Source organism: Leuresthes tenuis, unplaced genomic scaffold, assembly GCF_036924035.1.
Source record: "Leuresthes tenuis unplaced genomic scaffold, fLeuTen1.0.hap1 SCAF_14, whole genome shotgun sequence".
Classification (NCBI taxonomy): Eukaryota; Metazoa; Chordata; class Actinopteri; order Atheriniformes; family Atherinopsidae; genus Leuresthes; species Leuresthes tenuis.
This window is the reverse complement of record NW_027325368.1, coordinates 2,322,948-2,339,588: the sequence shown is the minus strand read 5'-3', so window position 1 is coordinate 2,339,588 and position 16,641 is coordinate 2,322,948. Positions and strand designations below refer to the sequence as shown.

The 16,641-nt window shown below is 40.6% G+C and overlaps 1 protein-coding gene across 2 annotated transcripts in view; it reads right to left on the bottom strand.

The window, feature by feature from the left end:
• The window catches only part of tmeff1a (transmembrane protein with EGF-like and two follistatin-like domains 1a), a 109,834-nt gene that overhangs the window by 35,120 nt on the left and 58,073 nt on the right, over nucleotides 1-16,641 (bottom strand). For both annotated transcript variants that reach the window (XM_072363432.1, XM_072363434.1), the window contains exons 2-3: nucleotides 13,217-13,326; nucleotides 6,517-6,646 (exon numbers count right to left, since the gene is read on the bottom strand). In XM_072363432.1, coding sequence (XP_072219533.1) covers nucleotides 6,517-6,646; nucleotides 13,217-13,326 — 240 coding nt within the window. The remainder of the gene's footprint in view (nucleotides 1-6,516; nucleotides 6,647-13,216; nucleotides 13,327-16,641) is intronic.

The following is a 16,641-nucleotide window of genomic DNA, read 5'->3' as shown; positions in this document are numbered from 1 at the left end:
CCCTGTAAAGATGATTCGTTGGTGCATCAGACTCTCCTTGAATGCAGCGGAGCTCCTTAATCATATGCTAAATCTGATTTAAAGCAACACCAGAGAAGTTTGTGTCTGATTTAAAGCAACACCAGAGAAGTTTGTGTCTGATTTAAAGCAACACCAGAGAAGTTTGTGTCTGATTTAAAGCTAAAGCAACACCAGAGAAGTTTGTGTCTGATTTAAAGCAACACCAGAGAAGTTTGTGTCTGATTTAAAGCAACACCAGAGAAGTTTGTGTCTGATTTAAAGCTAAAGCAACACCAGAGACGTTTGTGTCTGATTTAAAGCAACACCAGAGAAGTTTGTGTCTGATTTAAAGCTAAAGCAACACCAGAGAAGTTTGTGTCTGATTTAAAGCAACACCAGAGAAGTTTGTGTCTGATTTAAAGCAACACCAGAGAAGTTTGTGTCTGATTTAAAGCTAAAGCAACACCAGAGAAGTTTGTGTCTGATTTAAAGCTAAAGCAACACCAGAGAAGTTTGTGTCTGATTTAAAGCTAAAGCAACACCAGAGAAGTTTGTGTCTGATTTAAAGCAACACCAGAGAAGTTTGTGTCTGATTTAAAGCAACACCAGAGACGTTTGTGTCTGATTTAAAGCTAAAGCAACACCAGAGAAGTGTGTGTCTGATTTAAAGCTAAAGCAACACCAGAGAAGTTTGTGTCTGATTTAAAGCTAAAGCAACACCAGAGAAGTTTGTGTCTGATTTAAAGCAACACCAGAGAAGTTTGTGTCTGATTTAAAGCTAAAGCAACACCAGAGACGTTTGTGTCTGATTTAAAGCAACACCAGAGAAGTTTGTGTCTGATTTAAAGCTAAAGCAACACCAGAGAAGTTTGTGTCTGATTTAAAGCAACACCAGAGAAGTTTGTGTCTGATTTAAAGCTAAAGCAACACCAGAGAAGTTTGTGTCTGATTTAAAGCAACACCAGAGAAGTTTGTGTCTGATTTAAAGCTAAAGCAACACCAGAGAAGTTTGTGTCTGATTTAAAGCAACACCAGAGAAGTTTGTGTCTGATTTAAAGCTAAAGCAACACCAGAGAAGTTTGTGTCTGATTTAAAGCAACACCAGAGAAGTTTGTGTCTGATTTAAAGCAACACCAGAGAAGTTTGTGTCTGATTTAAAGCTAAAGCAACACCAGAGACGTTTGTGTCTGATTTAAAGCAACACCAGAGAAGTTTGTGTCTGATTTAAAGCTAAAGCAACACCAGAGAAGTTTGTGTCTGATTTAAAGCAACACCAGAGAAGTTTGTGTCTGATTTAAAGCAACACCAGAGACGTTTGTGTCTGATTTAAAGCTAAAGCAACACCAGAGAAGTGTGTGTCTGATTTAAAGCTAAAGCAACACCAGAGAAGTTTGTGTCTGATTTAAAGCTAAAGCAACACCAGAGAAGTTTGTGTCTGATTTAAAGCAACACCAGAGAAGTTTGTGTCTGATTTAAAGCTAAAGCAACACCAGAGACGTTTGTGTCTGATTTAAAGCAACACCAGAGAAGTTTGTGTCTGATTTAAAGCTAAAGCAACACCAGAGAAGTTTGTGTCTGATTTAAAGCAACACCAGAGAAGTTTGTGTCTGATTTAAAGCAACACCAGAGAAGTTTGTGTCTGATTTAAAGCTAAAGCAACACCAGAGAAGTTTGTGTCTGATTTAAAGCTAAAGCAACACCAGAGAAGTTTGTGTCTGATTTAAAGCTAAAGCAACACCAGAGAAGTTTGTGTCTGATTTAAAGCAACACCAGAGAAGTTTGTGTCTGATTTAAAGCAACACCAGAGACGTTTGTGTCTGATTTAAAGCTAAAGCAACACCAGAGAAGTGTGTGTCTGATTTAAAGCTAAAGCAACACCAGAGAAGTTTGTGTCTGATTTAAAGCTAAAGCAACACCAGAGAAGTTTGTGTCTGATTTAAAGCAACACCAGAGAAGTTTGTGTCTGATTTAAAGCTAAAGCAACACCAGAGACGTTTGTGTCTGATTTAAAGCAACACCAGAGAAGTTTGTGTCTGATTTAAAGCTAAAGCAACACCAGAGAAGTTTGTGTCTGATTTAAAGCAACACCAGAGAAGTTTGTGTCTGATTTAAAGCTAAAGCAACACCAGAGAAGTTTGTGTCTGATTTAAAGCTAAAGCAACACCAGAGAAGTTTGTGTCTGATTTAAAGCAACACCAGAGAAGTTTGTGTCTGATTTAAAGCTAAAGCAACACCAGAGACGTTTGTGTCTGATTTAAAGCAACACCAGAGAAGTTTGTGTCTGATTTAAAGCTAAAGCAACACCAGAGAAGTTTGTGTCTGATTTAAAGCAACACCAGAGAAGTTTGTGTCTGATTTAAAGCTAAAGCAACACCAGAGAAGTTTGTGTCTGATTTAAAGCAACACCAGAGAAGTTTGTGTCTGATTTAAAGCAACACCAGAGAAGTTTGTGTCTGATTTAAAGCTAAAGCAACACCAGAGACGTTTGTGTCTGATTTAAAGCAACACCAGAGAAGTTTGTGTCTGATTTAAAGCTAAAGCAACACCAGAGAAGTTTGTGTCTGATTTAAAGCAACACCAGAGAAGTTTGTGTCTGATTTAAAGCAACACCAGAGACGTTTGTGTCTGATTTAAAGCTAAAGCAACACCAGAGAAGTGTGTGTCTGATTTAAAGCTAAAGCAACACCAGAGAAGTTTGTGTCTGATTTAAAGCTAAAGCAACACCAGAGAAGTTTGTGTCTGATTTAAAGCAACACCAGAGAAGTTTGTGTCTGATTTAAAGCTAAAGCAACACCAGAGACGTTTGTGTCTGATTTAAAGCAACACCAGAGAAGTTTGTGTCTGATTTAAAGCTAAAGCAACACCAGAGAAGTTTGTGTCTGATTTAAAGCAACACCAGAGAAGTTTGTGTCTGATTTAAAGCTAAAGCAACACCAGAGAAGTTTGTGTCTGATTTAAAGCTAAAGCAACACCAGAGAAGTTTGTGTCTGATTTAAAGCAACACCAGAGAAGTTTGTGTCTGATTTAAAGCTAAAGCAACACCAGAGACGTTTGTGTCTGATTTAAAGCAACACCAGAGAAGTTTGTGTCTGATTTAAAGCTAAAGCAACACCAGAGAAGTTTGTGTCTGATTTAAAGCTAAAGCAACACCAGAGACGTTTGTGTCTGATTTAAAGCTAAAGCAGAGAAGTTTGTGTCTGATTTAAAGCTAAAGCAACACCAGAGAAGTTTGTGTCTGATTTAAAGCTAAAGCAACACCAGAGACGTTTGTGTCTGATTTAAAGCTAAAGCAGAGAAGTTTGTGTCTGATTTAAAGCTAAAGCAACACCAGAGAAGTTTGTGTCTGATTTAAAGCTAAAGCAACACCAGAGAAGTTTGTGTCTGATTTAAAGCTAAAGCAGAGAAGTTTGTGTCTGATTTAAAGCTAAAGCAACACCAGAGAAGTTTGTGTCTGATTTAAAGCTAAAGCAACACCAGAGAAGTTTGTGTCTGATTTAAAGCTAAAGCAACACCAGAGAAGTTTGTGTCTGATTTAAAGCAACACCAGAGACGTTTGTGTCTGATTTAAAGCAACACCAGAGAAGTTTGTGTCTGATTTAAAGCTAAAGCAACACCAGAGAAGTTTGTGTCTGATTTAAAGCAACACCAGAGACGTTTGTGTCTGATTTAAAGCAACACCAGAGAAGTTTGTGTCTGATTTAAAGCAACACCAGAGACGTTTGTGTCTGATTTAAAGCTAAAGCAACACCAGAGAAGTTTGTGTCTGATTTAAAGCAACACCAGAGAAGTTTGTGTCTGATTTAAAGCAACACCAGAGAAGTTTGTGTCTGATTTAAAGCAACACCAGAGAAGTTTGTGTCTGATTTAAAGCAACACCAGAGAAGTTTGTGTCTGATTTAAAGCTAAAGCAACACCAGAGAAGTTTGTGTCTGATTTAAAGCAACACCAGAGAAGTTTGTGTCTGATTTAAAGCAACACCAGAGAAGTTTGTGTCTGATTTAAAGCAACACCAGAGAAGTTTGTGTCTGATTTAAAGCAACACCAGAGAAGTTTGTGTCTGATTTAAAGCAACACCAGAGAAGTTTGTGTCTGATTTAAAGCTAAAGCAACACCAGAGACGTTTGTGTCTGATTTAAAGCAACACCAGAGAAGTTTGTGTCTGATTTAAAGCAACACCAGAGAAGTTTGTGTCTGATTTAAAGCAACACCAGAGAAGTTTGTGTCTGATTTAAAGCTAAAGCAACACCAGAGACGTTTGTGTCTGATTTAAAGCTAAAGCAACACCAGAGAAGTTTGTGTCTGATTTAAAGCAACACCAGAGAAGTTTGTGTCTGATTTAAAGAAACACCAGAGACGTTTGTGTCTGATTTAAAGCAACACCAGAGAAGTTTATGTCTGATTTAAAGCTAAAGCAACACCAGAGAAGTTTGTGTCTGATTTAAAGCAACACCAGAGAAGTTTATGTCTGATTTAAAGCTAAAGCAACACCAGAGAAGTTTGTGTCTGATTTAAAGCAACACCAGAGAAGTTTGTGTCTGATTTAAAGCTAAAGCAACACCAGAGACGTTTGTGTCTGATTTAAAGCAACACCAGAGAAGTTTGTGTCTGATTTAAAGCTAAAGCAACACCAGAGAAGTTTGTGTCTGATTTAAAGCAACACCAGAGAAGTTTGTGTCTGATTTAAAGCTAAAGCAGAGAAGTTTGTGTCTGATTTAAAGCTAAAGCAGAGAAGTTTGTGTCTGATTTAAAGCTAAAGCAACACCAGAGAAGTTTGTGTCTGATTTAAAGCAACACCAGAGAAGTTTGTGTCTGATTTAAAGCTAAAGCAACACCAGAGAAGTTTGTGTCTGATTTAAAGCTAAAGCAACACCAGAGACGTTTGTGTCTGATTTAAAGCAACACCAGAGAAGTTTGTGTCTGATTTAAAGCAACACCAGAGAAGTTTGTGTCTGATTTAAAGCTAAAGCAACACCAGAGAAGTTTGTGTCTGATTTAAAGCAACACCAGAGAAGTTTGTGTCTGATTTAAAGCTAAAGCAACACCAGAGAAGTTTGTGTCTGATTTAAAGCAACACCAGAGAAGTTTGTGAACTTCGGGGTACAGTTTCCAGGGTCTGAGGCTTCCCTGGAGGGCCGGGGAGCTGAGATACAGCGGTTCCTAACGGTTTCCAGCCCTGCTCCACACGGTTCTGCTTCAGGCTTTTGATGACGTCTCTCTGGCCTCTTCAACACGATACTTAGAGCTTAAATAGGTCCTGTTGCCTTTGTTCCAGCTGCTGTGATTAAAAAGATGTGGATGATCGGGATGTATGGCTGTGCATCTGCAGGGCTCAGAGATCCGTTTTTATGATAATGGTGTTACACCCCACACCTGTAGGGGGAGCCAGAGAGCTAAAGAAACCCGCTAAATTCTCTGGTGTTACCTTAATATCTCTCTGTGTAAAACTGTGTGACACCAGCAGTCTGCTCATGTGAGATCGTAGAGGCAGCAGGTCCAGCAGGGAACCCTAACATCCCTCTCCCAGCAGCTCCTGCTGCTCCTGCAGCTCCTGCAGCTCCTGTAGCTCCTGCAGCTCCTGCTGCTCCTGCTGCTCCTGCAGCTCCTGCAGCTCCTGCTGCTCCTGTTCCTCCTGCAGCTCCTGCAGCTCCTGTTCTTCCTGCTGCTCCTGCAGCTCCTGCTGCTCCTGCTGCTCCTGCTGCTGCTGCAGCTCCTGCAGCTCCTGCTGCTCCTGCTGCTCCTGCAGCTCCTGCTGCTCCTCCTGCTCCTGCTGCTCCTGCAGCTCCTGCAGCTCCTGCTGCTCCTGCTGCTCCTGCAGCTCCTGTTCTTCCTGCAGCTCCTGCAGCTCCTCCTGCTCCTGCTGCTCCTGCAGCTCCTCCTGCTCCTGCAGCTCCTGTTCCTCCTGCTCCCAGACCAGATGGGATGCATAATCCCTCCAGTGTTCTGGGTCTGTTCGGGGCCTCCTCCCAGTTGGACATATCCTCCAAAGGGAGGCGACCAGGAGGCATCCTACTAAACCGAACCTTTAATTCAACATGACTCAGGGTTCTGAGGGATTTTTTCTGCTCCTTAAATACATTTCGGTGGATACAGATGATGCAGAAGGCTTGAGCTGAACTCCAGAATAATATCCATCGTTTTCAGTGATTTTCCCAATAATATCAATGTTCTTTTTGACTGATTCGGAGCATATTTACAGAGGGAGAGTCGTCTAATAGGTGCCTGATCAAAAATGAAGCTCTTTCTGAGCAGCTTCATCTCATAATTCTCACTCCGCCATTTAAAAAAAAAAAGTAATTACATGACTGTTGGAGTAAAATGAAGACAAGTTGTGTCTCCTTTATGAGGCAGCAGCTGAGTTATTCCCCCGGACGACACTTTAAACGTCTGAAACCTTTAAACACTGACTGATGTCCTCACAGCCGCTGCTCAGTATTAATAAATGAAAAACCCCCGCCTTCGGTCACTCGGTTAATCAAGCAGCCCGAGCTTTTCCGGGCTCGGCTGGCTCAGACTCACCGGTGGAGCAGGGCCCGTCGGACACCCGGGAGATGAGCCTCTGCTGTTTGCAGGACGCCTGTCGCCTGTAGCACTCGTTCTGGTAGGTGTCTCCGTTGGAGCCGCACACCGGGATGTAGTTTTTGTGGCACTGCAAATCAAACACAATCAAATATTAATTAGGTTTCAATGTGACCGCTGCTCTCAGCGCGAGGCCCCCAGCGTGCTGGCAGCGGTTCACACGGAGCCGGTGGTGCAGAGGGCGGAGCTGAGAAGAGTTGTGAATCAGGGACAGCTTTATTACACGTCCACTGCTGCTCTGCATCACTTCCATCCCACATGAGCCCCCCTGCTGCTGCACAAACCAGACTTAACTTGTGTTTAATCACCACTTGGAGTTGGAAAAAGTTAAAGCTGAATCGAGTTCAGCAGACTTCAGATGTCTCCTTTAAATCAGCTGCTGAATATGAAGCATAACAAGACAAAACGAGAGCCTGCTCCCACTAATCATGTTATTTAAATGCACACAGCGGGGACTAAATTCATTTACATTCGCTGCCGAGAGCCTTAACCACGAAATCCGTTCAAAGCAGCACGAGTTGGTGCACGAGACTGTGTTGGAGGAGCGTCACACTTTTAACTTGAATTAGCCGCTTTGCTCGTTTTATTCCGTACGTTTATCATGAGGTGCGTTTATCCGAATGTCAGCCATGTAGCGAACATGCTTTAAAGGCCGGGGAGTTATTATATTATACAAGTCTTTCTGTATTCTTATTTCACCTTTAATTATACAGGTGATGCTGCTGAGAAAGTACTGAAAAGGTTTCCATCGGTGCTCTATTTTCCTTTTAACAAATAAAACCATCTGGAGTATCCTCACAGTATAAATACATTAATATATTATCATATGAATATGAAACATCAAACACTTCCATGGGTCCTGAGGATTTTCCTTTTTAATAGTCCTTATTGTCTATGATCTGATGTCTTCATAAGTTCGTTCTTTGTGTTGGAATCGAGTCCTCTGATTGGATAACTGGACCTTTGTCCTTCTTTGGAGGACAAGTTCCTCTATAATTAATTAACCCTTCACAACAACAAATGTTAGCGATCTAAAGTCCTCAGGATATGTTCGTCATCTGACTCCATCTGTTTAGAAGTGTTTACTTTAATAGATGAGTCAGTGGACGTTATGAGGGATCAGATTTGCGCTCAATATCGACTTATTGATGAGAAGATCTTGCACTCAGAGGTGAGTTTCAGTTACTCCTGATAATGTCCATCTTCTCTTCTCCGCCAGATCTGATCATTGTTAGCCAAACAAGAAACCTTAACCAGAAAACTCTGTAAATGCAGGTAACAGGAAAGCTTTTTGGGGGAGAAGTCGCGCCCCAACATGCAACAAGATTCCTTTCATGGCTGAGTCCTGGGCGGTGTTCAGTAACTTCAGTTAATAAATGTGGGGGAAGTTGTTGAGAAGTTCCAGTTTCAGGTCATTTTCCGTGAACTAGCTTCTCTGCTTCTGCTGTCAGATACAAACTGCAGCAGTGAGCTCACATATGAGCATCCAGCGATCCATATTCTATTAACTCCCATCCATCAATCACTTAGCAGGAGCCCCCTGCAGGTCTGACCTCCAGCACAGCCGGCACACAAACAGTTTAACAGAGAGCAGCTCCACCGAGGAGGCGTTATGGAAATTCACTAAAGACAAAACCACTGAGCTGTGATCAGGCAGTAAATCCAGATCTGGGCTGGAGTGGAGACAGAATCAGAGAGAAGTCGAGTCACCTCCCCCAGATCCAAACTCCGGCTGTAAGAGGAGAAGCTTCTTTTCTTTTCTGTCTTTGTTGGTTTGCTTTGTTAGCCTGACAGAGACACGCGGGAACGATCTGCTGAAGCTACATGAAGCTACATGGAGCTACATAAAGCTACATGGAGCTACATGGAGCTACGGGGAGCTACATGCTACATGAAGCTACATAAAGCTACATGGAACTACATGAAACTACATAAAGCTACATGGAGCTACATGAAGCTACATGCTACATAAAGCTACATGAAGCTACGTGGAGCTACATAAAGCTACATGGAGCTACATGAAGCTACATGGAGCCACATGAAGCTACATGGAGTAACATGAAGCTACATAAAGCTATAAAGCTACATGGAGCTACATAGAACTACATTAAGCTACATGGAGCTACATGGAGCTACATAAAGCGACATGAAGCTACATAAAGCTACATGGAGCTACATGGAGCTACATGCTGCATAAAGCTACATGCTACATGAAGCTACATGCTATATAAAGCTACATGAAGCTACATAAAGCTACATGGAGCCACATGAAGCTACATGGAGCCACATGAAGCTACATGGAGCAACATGAAGCTACATAAAGCTATAAAGCTACATGGAGCTACATAGAACTACATTAAGCTACATGGAGCTACATGGAGCTACATGAAGCTACATGCTACATAAAGCTACATGAAGCTACATGGAGCTACATAAAGCTACATGGAGCTACATAAAGCTGCATAAAGCTACATGGAGCTACATAAAGCTACATGGAGCTACATAAAGCTATAAAGCTACATGGAGCTACATAGAACTACATTAAGCTACATGGAACTACATGAAGCTACATGGAGCTACATGAAGCTACATGCTACATAAAGCTACATGAAGCTACATGGAGCTACATAAAGCTGCATAAAGCTACATGGAGCTACATAAAGCTGCATAAAGCTACATGGAGCTACATAAAGCTACATAAAGCTACATGGAGCTACATAAAGCTACTTGAAGCTACATATAGCTACATGGAGCTACATGTTATTTGTTGTACGGAGCTCATTATCAGCTCTTATCAAGACAGAAGTTTGAGTTTCTTTATTTTTTCGTGATGACTGAAACTCTTTTCCTGTTAATACAGGTTTTAATGATCAGGAAATAGACGGATCCCTGCTGGTTCCAACAGTTCCAGGCGTGACGAGTTTCAGCTAATAGTGGATGTTTGATTTGGTGACCGTGTAGCCCTGCCTGCAGGAGGATGGGTTTCCCCTGAGATCAAAATAAATTAACCGTATAGCTATGTGTGCAAACTGTGGCTGATTTACACTCAAGCATACAGACACAAACAATAGATATAGAAGTTTTAAATGTCTCTAGATGCATTAAACACAGCAGGAGATTAGACGGGATTAATCTACTGCATCATAAGTCAGCTCACAGCTGCCTTCTGCTTTCATTTAGTTAAATTTACACCAAGGACAATCACCATCATTATTAAACAGAGCTTTAAAAATGAAAAATTAGTGCCTCATTTAGTCCTTTTAGCTCGTAATGTTGTTCATTCAAACCTCTGGATCAAGCTGTGAGATGACTGTGGTTCATAACTGTTGGTCATTATGATGTCATTAGCTGGATTTCTCCTTTTTCTTGGTCACACAAAAGGAACTAATTCCCCAAAGCCAACCTTGGGGCTTTAAAGCACCATAGAATGGGGCGAGTGTTGCTCTTTGGCTCCCCCTATGTCCATGTGAACCCTGCACATGTACAGCCGTGCACATCAATTTGCTGTCATATTGAAGAAGCCACAAAGACGCCGTCGAAAATGTGAAATGACCATAAAATAAAACGGTGTGGTGCAGGGCTGGGACCCACTGAAGGTATCTCCGGGTGCTTTAGGACAGTGTCAGGCCTGGACCTTTCCTGGGATGCTTCAGACCTTTTCCAGGGATGCTTCAGACCTTTCCTGGGATGCTTCAGACCTTTCCTGGGATGCTTCAGACCTTTTCCAGGGATGCTTCAGACCTTTCCTGGGATGCTTCAGACCTTTCCTGGGATACTTCAGACCTTTTCCAGGGATGCTTCAGACCTTTCCTGGGATACTTCAGACCTTTTCCTGGGATGCTTCAGACCTTTCCAGGGATGTTTCAGACCTTTCCTGGGATGCTTCAGACCTTTCCAGGGATGCTTCAGACCTTTTCCAGGGATGCTTCAGACCTTTCCAGGGATGCTTCAGACCTTTCCTGGGATACTTCAGACCTTTCCTGGGATGCTTCAGACCTTTCCAGGGATGCTTCAGACCTTTCCAGGGATACTTCAGACCTTTCCAGGGATGCTTCAGACCTTTCCAGGGATGCTTCGGACCTTTCCTGGGATGCTTCAGACCTTTCCTGGAATACTTCAGACCTTTCCTGGGATGCTTCAGACCTTTCCTGGGATGCTTCAGACCTTTCCTGGGATGCTTCAGACCTTTCCTGGGATGCTTCGGACCTTTCCTGGGATGCTTCAGACCTTTCCAGGGATGCTTCAGACCTTTCCTGGGATGCTTCAGACCTTTCCTGGGATACTTCAGACCTTTCCAGGAATGCTTCAGACCTTTCCTGGGATACTTCAGACCTTTCCAGGGATACTTCAGACCTTTCCAGGGATGCTTCAGACCTTTCCTGGGATGCTTCAGACCTTTCCAGGGATGCTTCAGACCTTTTCCAGGACACTTTACCCTCTAACTGCTTCCATCTGCCACAGAAGGCTGCATCATGATGCTTTGCTGATCTTCTGAGACAGCTGGACAGATGGGGCTCACACACAGAGTTGTTCAACGTTTAGTGGCCTCTATGACAGCCTCCTTTTGAGGGATGTTCCTGCTACAGTCGGAGGGTGAAACATGCCTGTTGCTGCTGCTTTGAGCAGCTCCTGAGCGCCGCCGTCTCGCTCAGGCAGCTGTGAAACGCCTCTGATCATGTCCAGCGAGCTCAGCACAGCTCGCCCTCGTCTGCAGTCTCATCACACGGCGTGACGCCCGGCCTCAGAGTGTCGTGTTGTTGCAGCAAAGCTGCGGCTCACTGCTGAATTCGTCTTCCTGTCCTTCACGCTGCAGCTGTTTTCACTCAGTCACGTTTGGTCAAATAGAAATGTTTTATGTGGTTATATTTCACAGAAACCAGAGGCAGAGGCAGGCAGGTCACGTCTGCTGTGTCGAAAAGGAACTTTCTCCACATTTTAGCTCGAAAACTGACAAAATAAAATAAGTGAGAAGAGCCTCCTGTCATGTTTTCTGCTCCTGTCAGAGTTTCAGAGAACAAACTGCTGTCAGATGAACGCTGGATGATGTTAGCAGGAAGCAACATCTGGCTCTGAGGTTCTCAGGTTAGTCATCTGGTCCGTACCAGGTCTTAGGTTAATAAAGGTTAATAAAGGTTAATAAAGGTTAATAAAGGTTAAAAAAGGTTTAAAAAGGTTTAAAAAGGTAAATAAAGGTTAATACAGGTTAAAAAAGGTTAAAAAAAAGGTTAAAAAAGGTAAATAAAGGTTAATACAGGTTAAAAAAGGTAAATAAAGGTTAATACAGGTTAAAAAAGGTTAAAAAAATGTTAATAAAGGTTAATAAAGGTTAATAAAGGTTAAAAAAGGTAAATAAAGGTTAAAAAAGGTTTAAAAAGGTAAATAAAGGTTAATAAAGGTTAAAAAAGGTAAATAAAGGTTAAAAAGGTTAAAAAAGGTAAATAAAGGTTAAAAAGGTTAAAAAAGGTAAATAAAGGTTAATAAAGGTTAAAAAGGGTTAAAAAAGGTTAAAAAAAAGGTAAAAAAAGGTAAAAAAAAGGTTAATAAAGGTTAATACAGGTTAATAAAGGTTAAAAAAAGGTTAAAAAAGGTAAATAAAGGTTAAAAAATGTAAATAAAGGTTAATAAAACCTCATATGAACAACAACACATGATGTTAAACTGTGTCAATATTAACTGAACAAAATCTAAGACAAAATGTCCACCCAGCAGCTTCAGCAGAGTGAGAAACTAAGTGAACCCCTGATCCAGCAGCTTCAGCAGCAGTGAGAGTAAAACTAAGTGAACCCCTGATCCAGCAGCTTCAGCAGCAGTGAGTGTAAAAACTAAGTGAACCCCTGATCCAGCAGCTTCAGCAGAGTGAGAAACTAAGTGAACCCCTGATCCAGCAGCTTCAGCAGAGTGAGAAACTAAGTGAACCCCTGATCCAGCAGCTTCAGCAGCAGCTTCAGCAGCAGTAAGTGTAAAACTAAGTGAACCCCTGATCCAGCAGCTTCAGCAGCAGTGAGTGTAAAACTAAGTGAACCCCTGATCCAGCAGCTTCAGCAGCTGCTCACACTGACTGATGATCAGTTAATCAGAGCATTGATCAGCAGCAGCTGGCTGCTACTCACCCTCTTAGTTCCTGTGGAAGCAGTGAGGGTTCACTTAGTTTTTCACACACTTGCTTCTGTGTTTTATTCAGTAAATAATGACACAGTGTAATATGTCACATGTTGTTGGTCATCTGAGGTCATATTTAACTCAATTTAAAACCTGATAAATTACTTTCTGATGTGCAGAACCTTAGAATTAAATATTTACTTGATGACTTTACCTTTTAAACTTCTAACAGAGTATTTTGGAGGGTATTGAGCAAAGCTTCCATAGAATTATAACTCACTGCTTCTTTTTGTTTACTAAACAGCTGTGACTGCATCATTGGTGAAGTATAATTGGTTTGCAGCTGTTTATGCAGTATCCTGAGGGGATAAAACCTAATTCCATTGTTTTACTGGCGCTAATGTCATAATGAATTGTGTGACCTTATTGTTCAGAGGCTGGTGCAGTTTTAACTTCTCTGGTAATGAATTGTGCTCCTTAGAAAGGTGTAAATTAAACTAAACACCGGCCAGAGAAAGTGGAAAAAAGAGGTCTGATCTACCTGGAACTGGCAGACACATTTGAGTTGAGCTCCGTCGTCTCTGCAGACGCCTCCGAATCGGCAGGTCGAGTCATCGCAGACCCTCAGGTCGCTCTTCTTCTCTGACAAGTCTACAACAGAGAGGCAAATACACAGAGTCGGTTAAAAGCATCAGACAGCAGGCAGGTGGATCGATGAGGTGAATCAGACCTACGTCGCCTCGATGAGCAAACAGTTAAAATACAAGCAGACGGGGTTCTGCAGGCACCTGGCGAGTGTTTACTCCCGGGAGGACTCACAGAACGGAGAGATCTGGGTCTGAAAGCCCTCAGAGGGACGAGTAGTAGGTCGAATTATCGCTAATGAGCAGAGCAGAAGTCGGTTTTTAGCTTCACTGAGATCAAATCATCACGACTTGGTCTGAAAATCGACCAGTTTGAAGCTGGAGAAGAAGAAAAAAATTAAAATCTGTGTTTTCCTGACGAAATAAGGTGGAAAAAACAAGCTAAAAACATGATAAAAACTCTCCCGACACATTACAAGCTGCATTAAAGCTACGCTACGGACTCAGATGTGTGTGCACGCTGTGCACGCTGTGCACGGCTGTGTGGGTGGAGGAAAGTGGATCTGAATGTCTTGTAGGATTTAATCAGTGGAGGTAAGTGGCCTAATGAGAAAATATTCAAATTTACATGGATCTGGGTTATATTTGCATCATATTTTTATATTTTGGTTTATCTGCGGTGCCAGATCCATTCAGACTGAGCTGCGGAGACACAGGCCTCAAACATTCTCTCCTGATTTGATGTTCTGAAAAATGCTAATTTAGCCTCAGACTGTGTGGAAGGTGATAGGCTCATGGATCCAGCGCTTCCTTCTTAGATTACGGGGCAAAATGTGCTCACTTCTTCTTCTGTGGTGGAACTACGAACCTGCTCCAATCAGGTTCCAATCAGGTTCCAATCAGGTTCCAATCAGGTTCCAATCAGGTTCCAAGCAGTTCTAAGCAGTTCTAAGCTGGTCTAAGCTGGTCTAAACACCCCGTCTGTGTAGTTCTGGACAGTCATATGCACCTCACAAGCTGCTCAGTACTTTCTAAAGCAGGGATCTCCAACTCTGGTCCTCGAGGGCCGCTGTCCTGCAGGTTTTAGACGTTTCCCTGCTCCAACGCACCAGATTCAGATCGATGCCACGTTAGCTGGCTGCTGCAGAACTTAACAATCTTTGGACATTTGGTACATTTCATCTGAATCAGGTGTGTTGGAGCAGGGAAACGTCTAAAACCGGAGTTGGAGATCCCTGTTCTAAAGACTTTTAGGTTAGAAGAACATTCACTGATATTAAAAGACATTTTTTGTTTGATTAAAACATGTAAAACACATAAATATGTGACTTCTCACACGTAAAACACATAAATATGTGACTTCTCACACGTAAAACACTTAAATATGTGACTTCTCACACGTAAAACACTTAAATATGTGATTTCTCACATGTAAAACACATAAATATGTGACTTCTCACATGTAAAACACATAAATATGTGACTTCTCACATGTAAAACACTTAAATATGTGACTTCTCACATGTAAAACACATAAATATGTGACTTCTCACATGTAAAACACATAAATATGTGACTTCTCACATGTAAGACACATAAATATGTGACTTCTCACATGTAAAACACATAAATATGTGACTTCTCACATGTAAAACACATAAATATGTGACTTCTCACATGTAATACACATAAATATGTGACTTCTCACATGTAAAACACTTAAATATGTGACTTCTCACGTGTAAAACACATAAATATGTGACTTCTCACATGTAAAACACATAAATATGTGACTTCTCACATGTAAAACACTTAAATATGTGACTTCTCACATGTAAAACACATAAATATGTGACTTCTCACATGTAAAACACCTAAATATGTGACTTCTCACATGTAAAACACATAAATATGTGACTTCTCACATGTAAAACACATAAATATGTGACTTCTCACATGTAAAACACATAAATATGTGACTTCTCACATGTAAAACACATAAATATGTGACTTCTCACATGTAAAACACATAAATATGTGACTTCTCACATGTAAAACACATAAATATGTGACTTCTCACATGTAAAACACTTAAATATGTGACTTCTCACATGTAAAACACATAAATATGTGACTTCTCACATGTAAAACACTTAAATATGTGACTTCTCACATGTAAAACACATAAATATGTGACTTCTCACATGTAAAACACTTAAATATGTGAATTCTCACATGTAAAACACATAAATATGTGACTTCTCACATGTAAAACACATAAATATGTGACTTCTCACATGTAAAACACATAAATATGTGACTTCTCACATGTAAAACACTTAAATATGTGACTTCTCACATGTAAAACACATAAATATGTGACTTCTCACATGTAAAACACATAAATATGTGACTTCTCACATGTAAAAACACTTAAATATGTGACTTCTCACATGTAAAACACTTAAATATGTGAATTCTCACATGTAAAACACATAAATATGTGACTTCTCACATGTAAAACACTTAAATATGTGACTTCTCACATGTAAAACACATAAATATGTGACTTCTCACATGTAAAACACATAAATATGTGACTTCTCACATGTAAGACACATAAATATGTGACTTCTCACATGTAAAACACTTAAATATGTGACTTCTCACATGTAAAACACATAAATATGTGACTTCTCACATGTAAAACACTTAAATATGTGACTTCTCACATGTAAAACACTTAAATATGTGACTTCTCACATGTAAAACACATAAATATGTGACTTCTCACATGTAAAACACATAAATATGTGACTTCTCACATGTAAAACACTTAAATATGTGACTTCTCACATGTAAAACACTTAAATATGTGACTTCTCACATGTAAAACACATAAATATGTGACTTCTCACATGTAAAACACATAAATATGTGACTTCTCACATGTAAAACACATAAATATGTGACTTCTCACATGTAAAACACATAAATATGTGACTTCTCACATGTAAAACACATAAATATGTGACTTCTCACATGTAAAACACTTAAATATGTGACTTCTCACATATAAAACACATAAATATGCGACTTCTCACATGTAAGACACATAAATATGTGACTTCTCACATGTAAAACACATAAATATGTGACTTCTCACATGTAAGACACATAAATATGTGACTTCTCACATGTAAAACACTTAAATATGTGACTTCTCACATGTAAAACACTTAAATATGTGACTTCTCACATACAAAACACATAAATATGTGACTTCTCACATGTAAAACACATAAATATGTGACTTCTCACATGTAAAACACATAAATATGTGACTTCTCACATATAAAACACATAAATATGTGACTTCTCA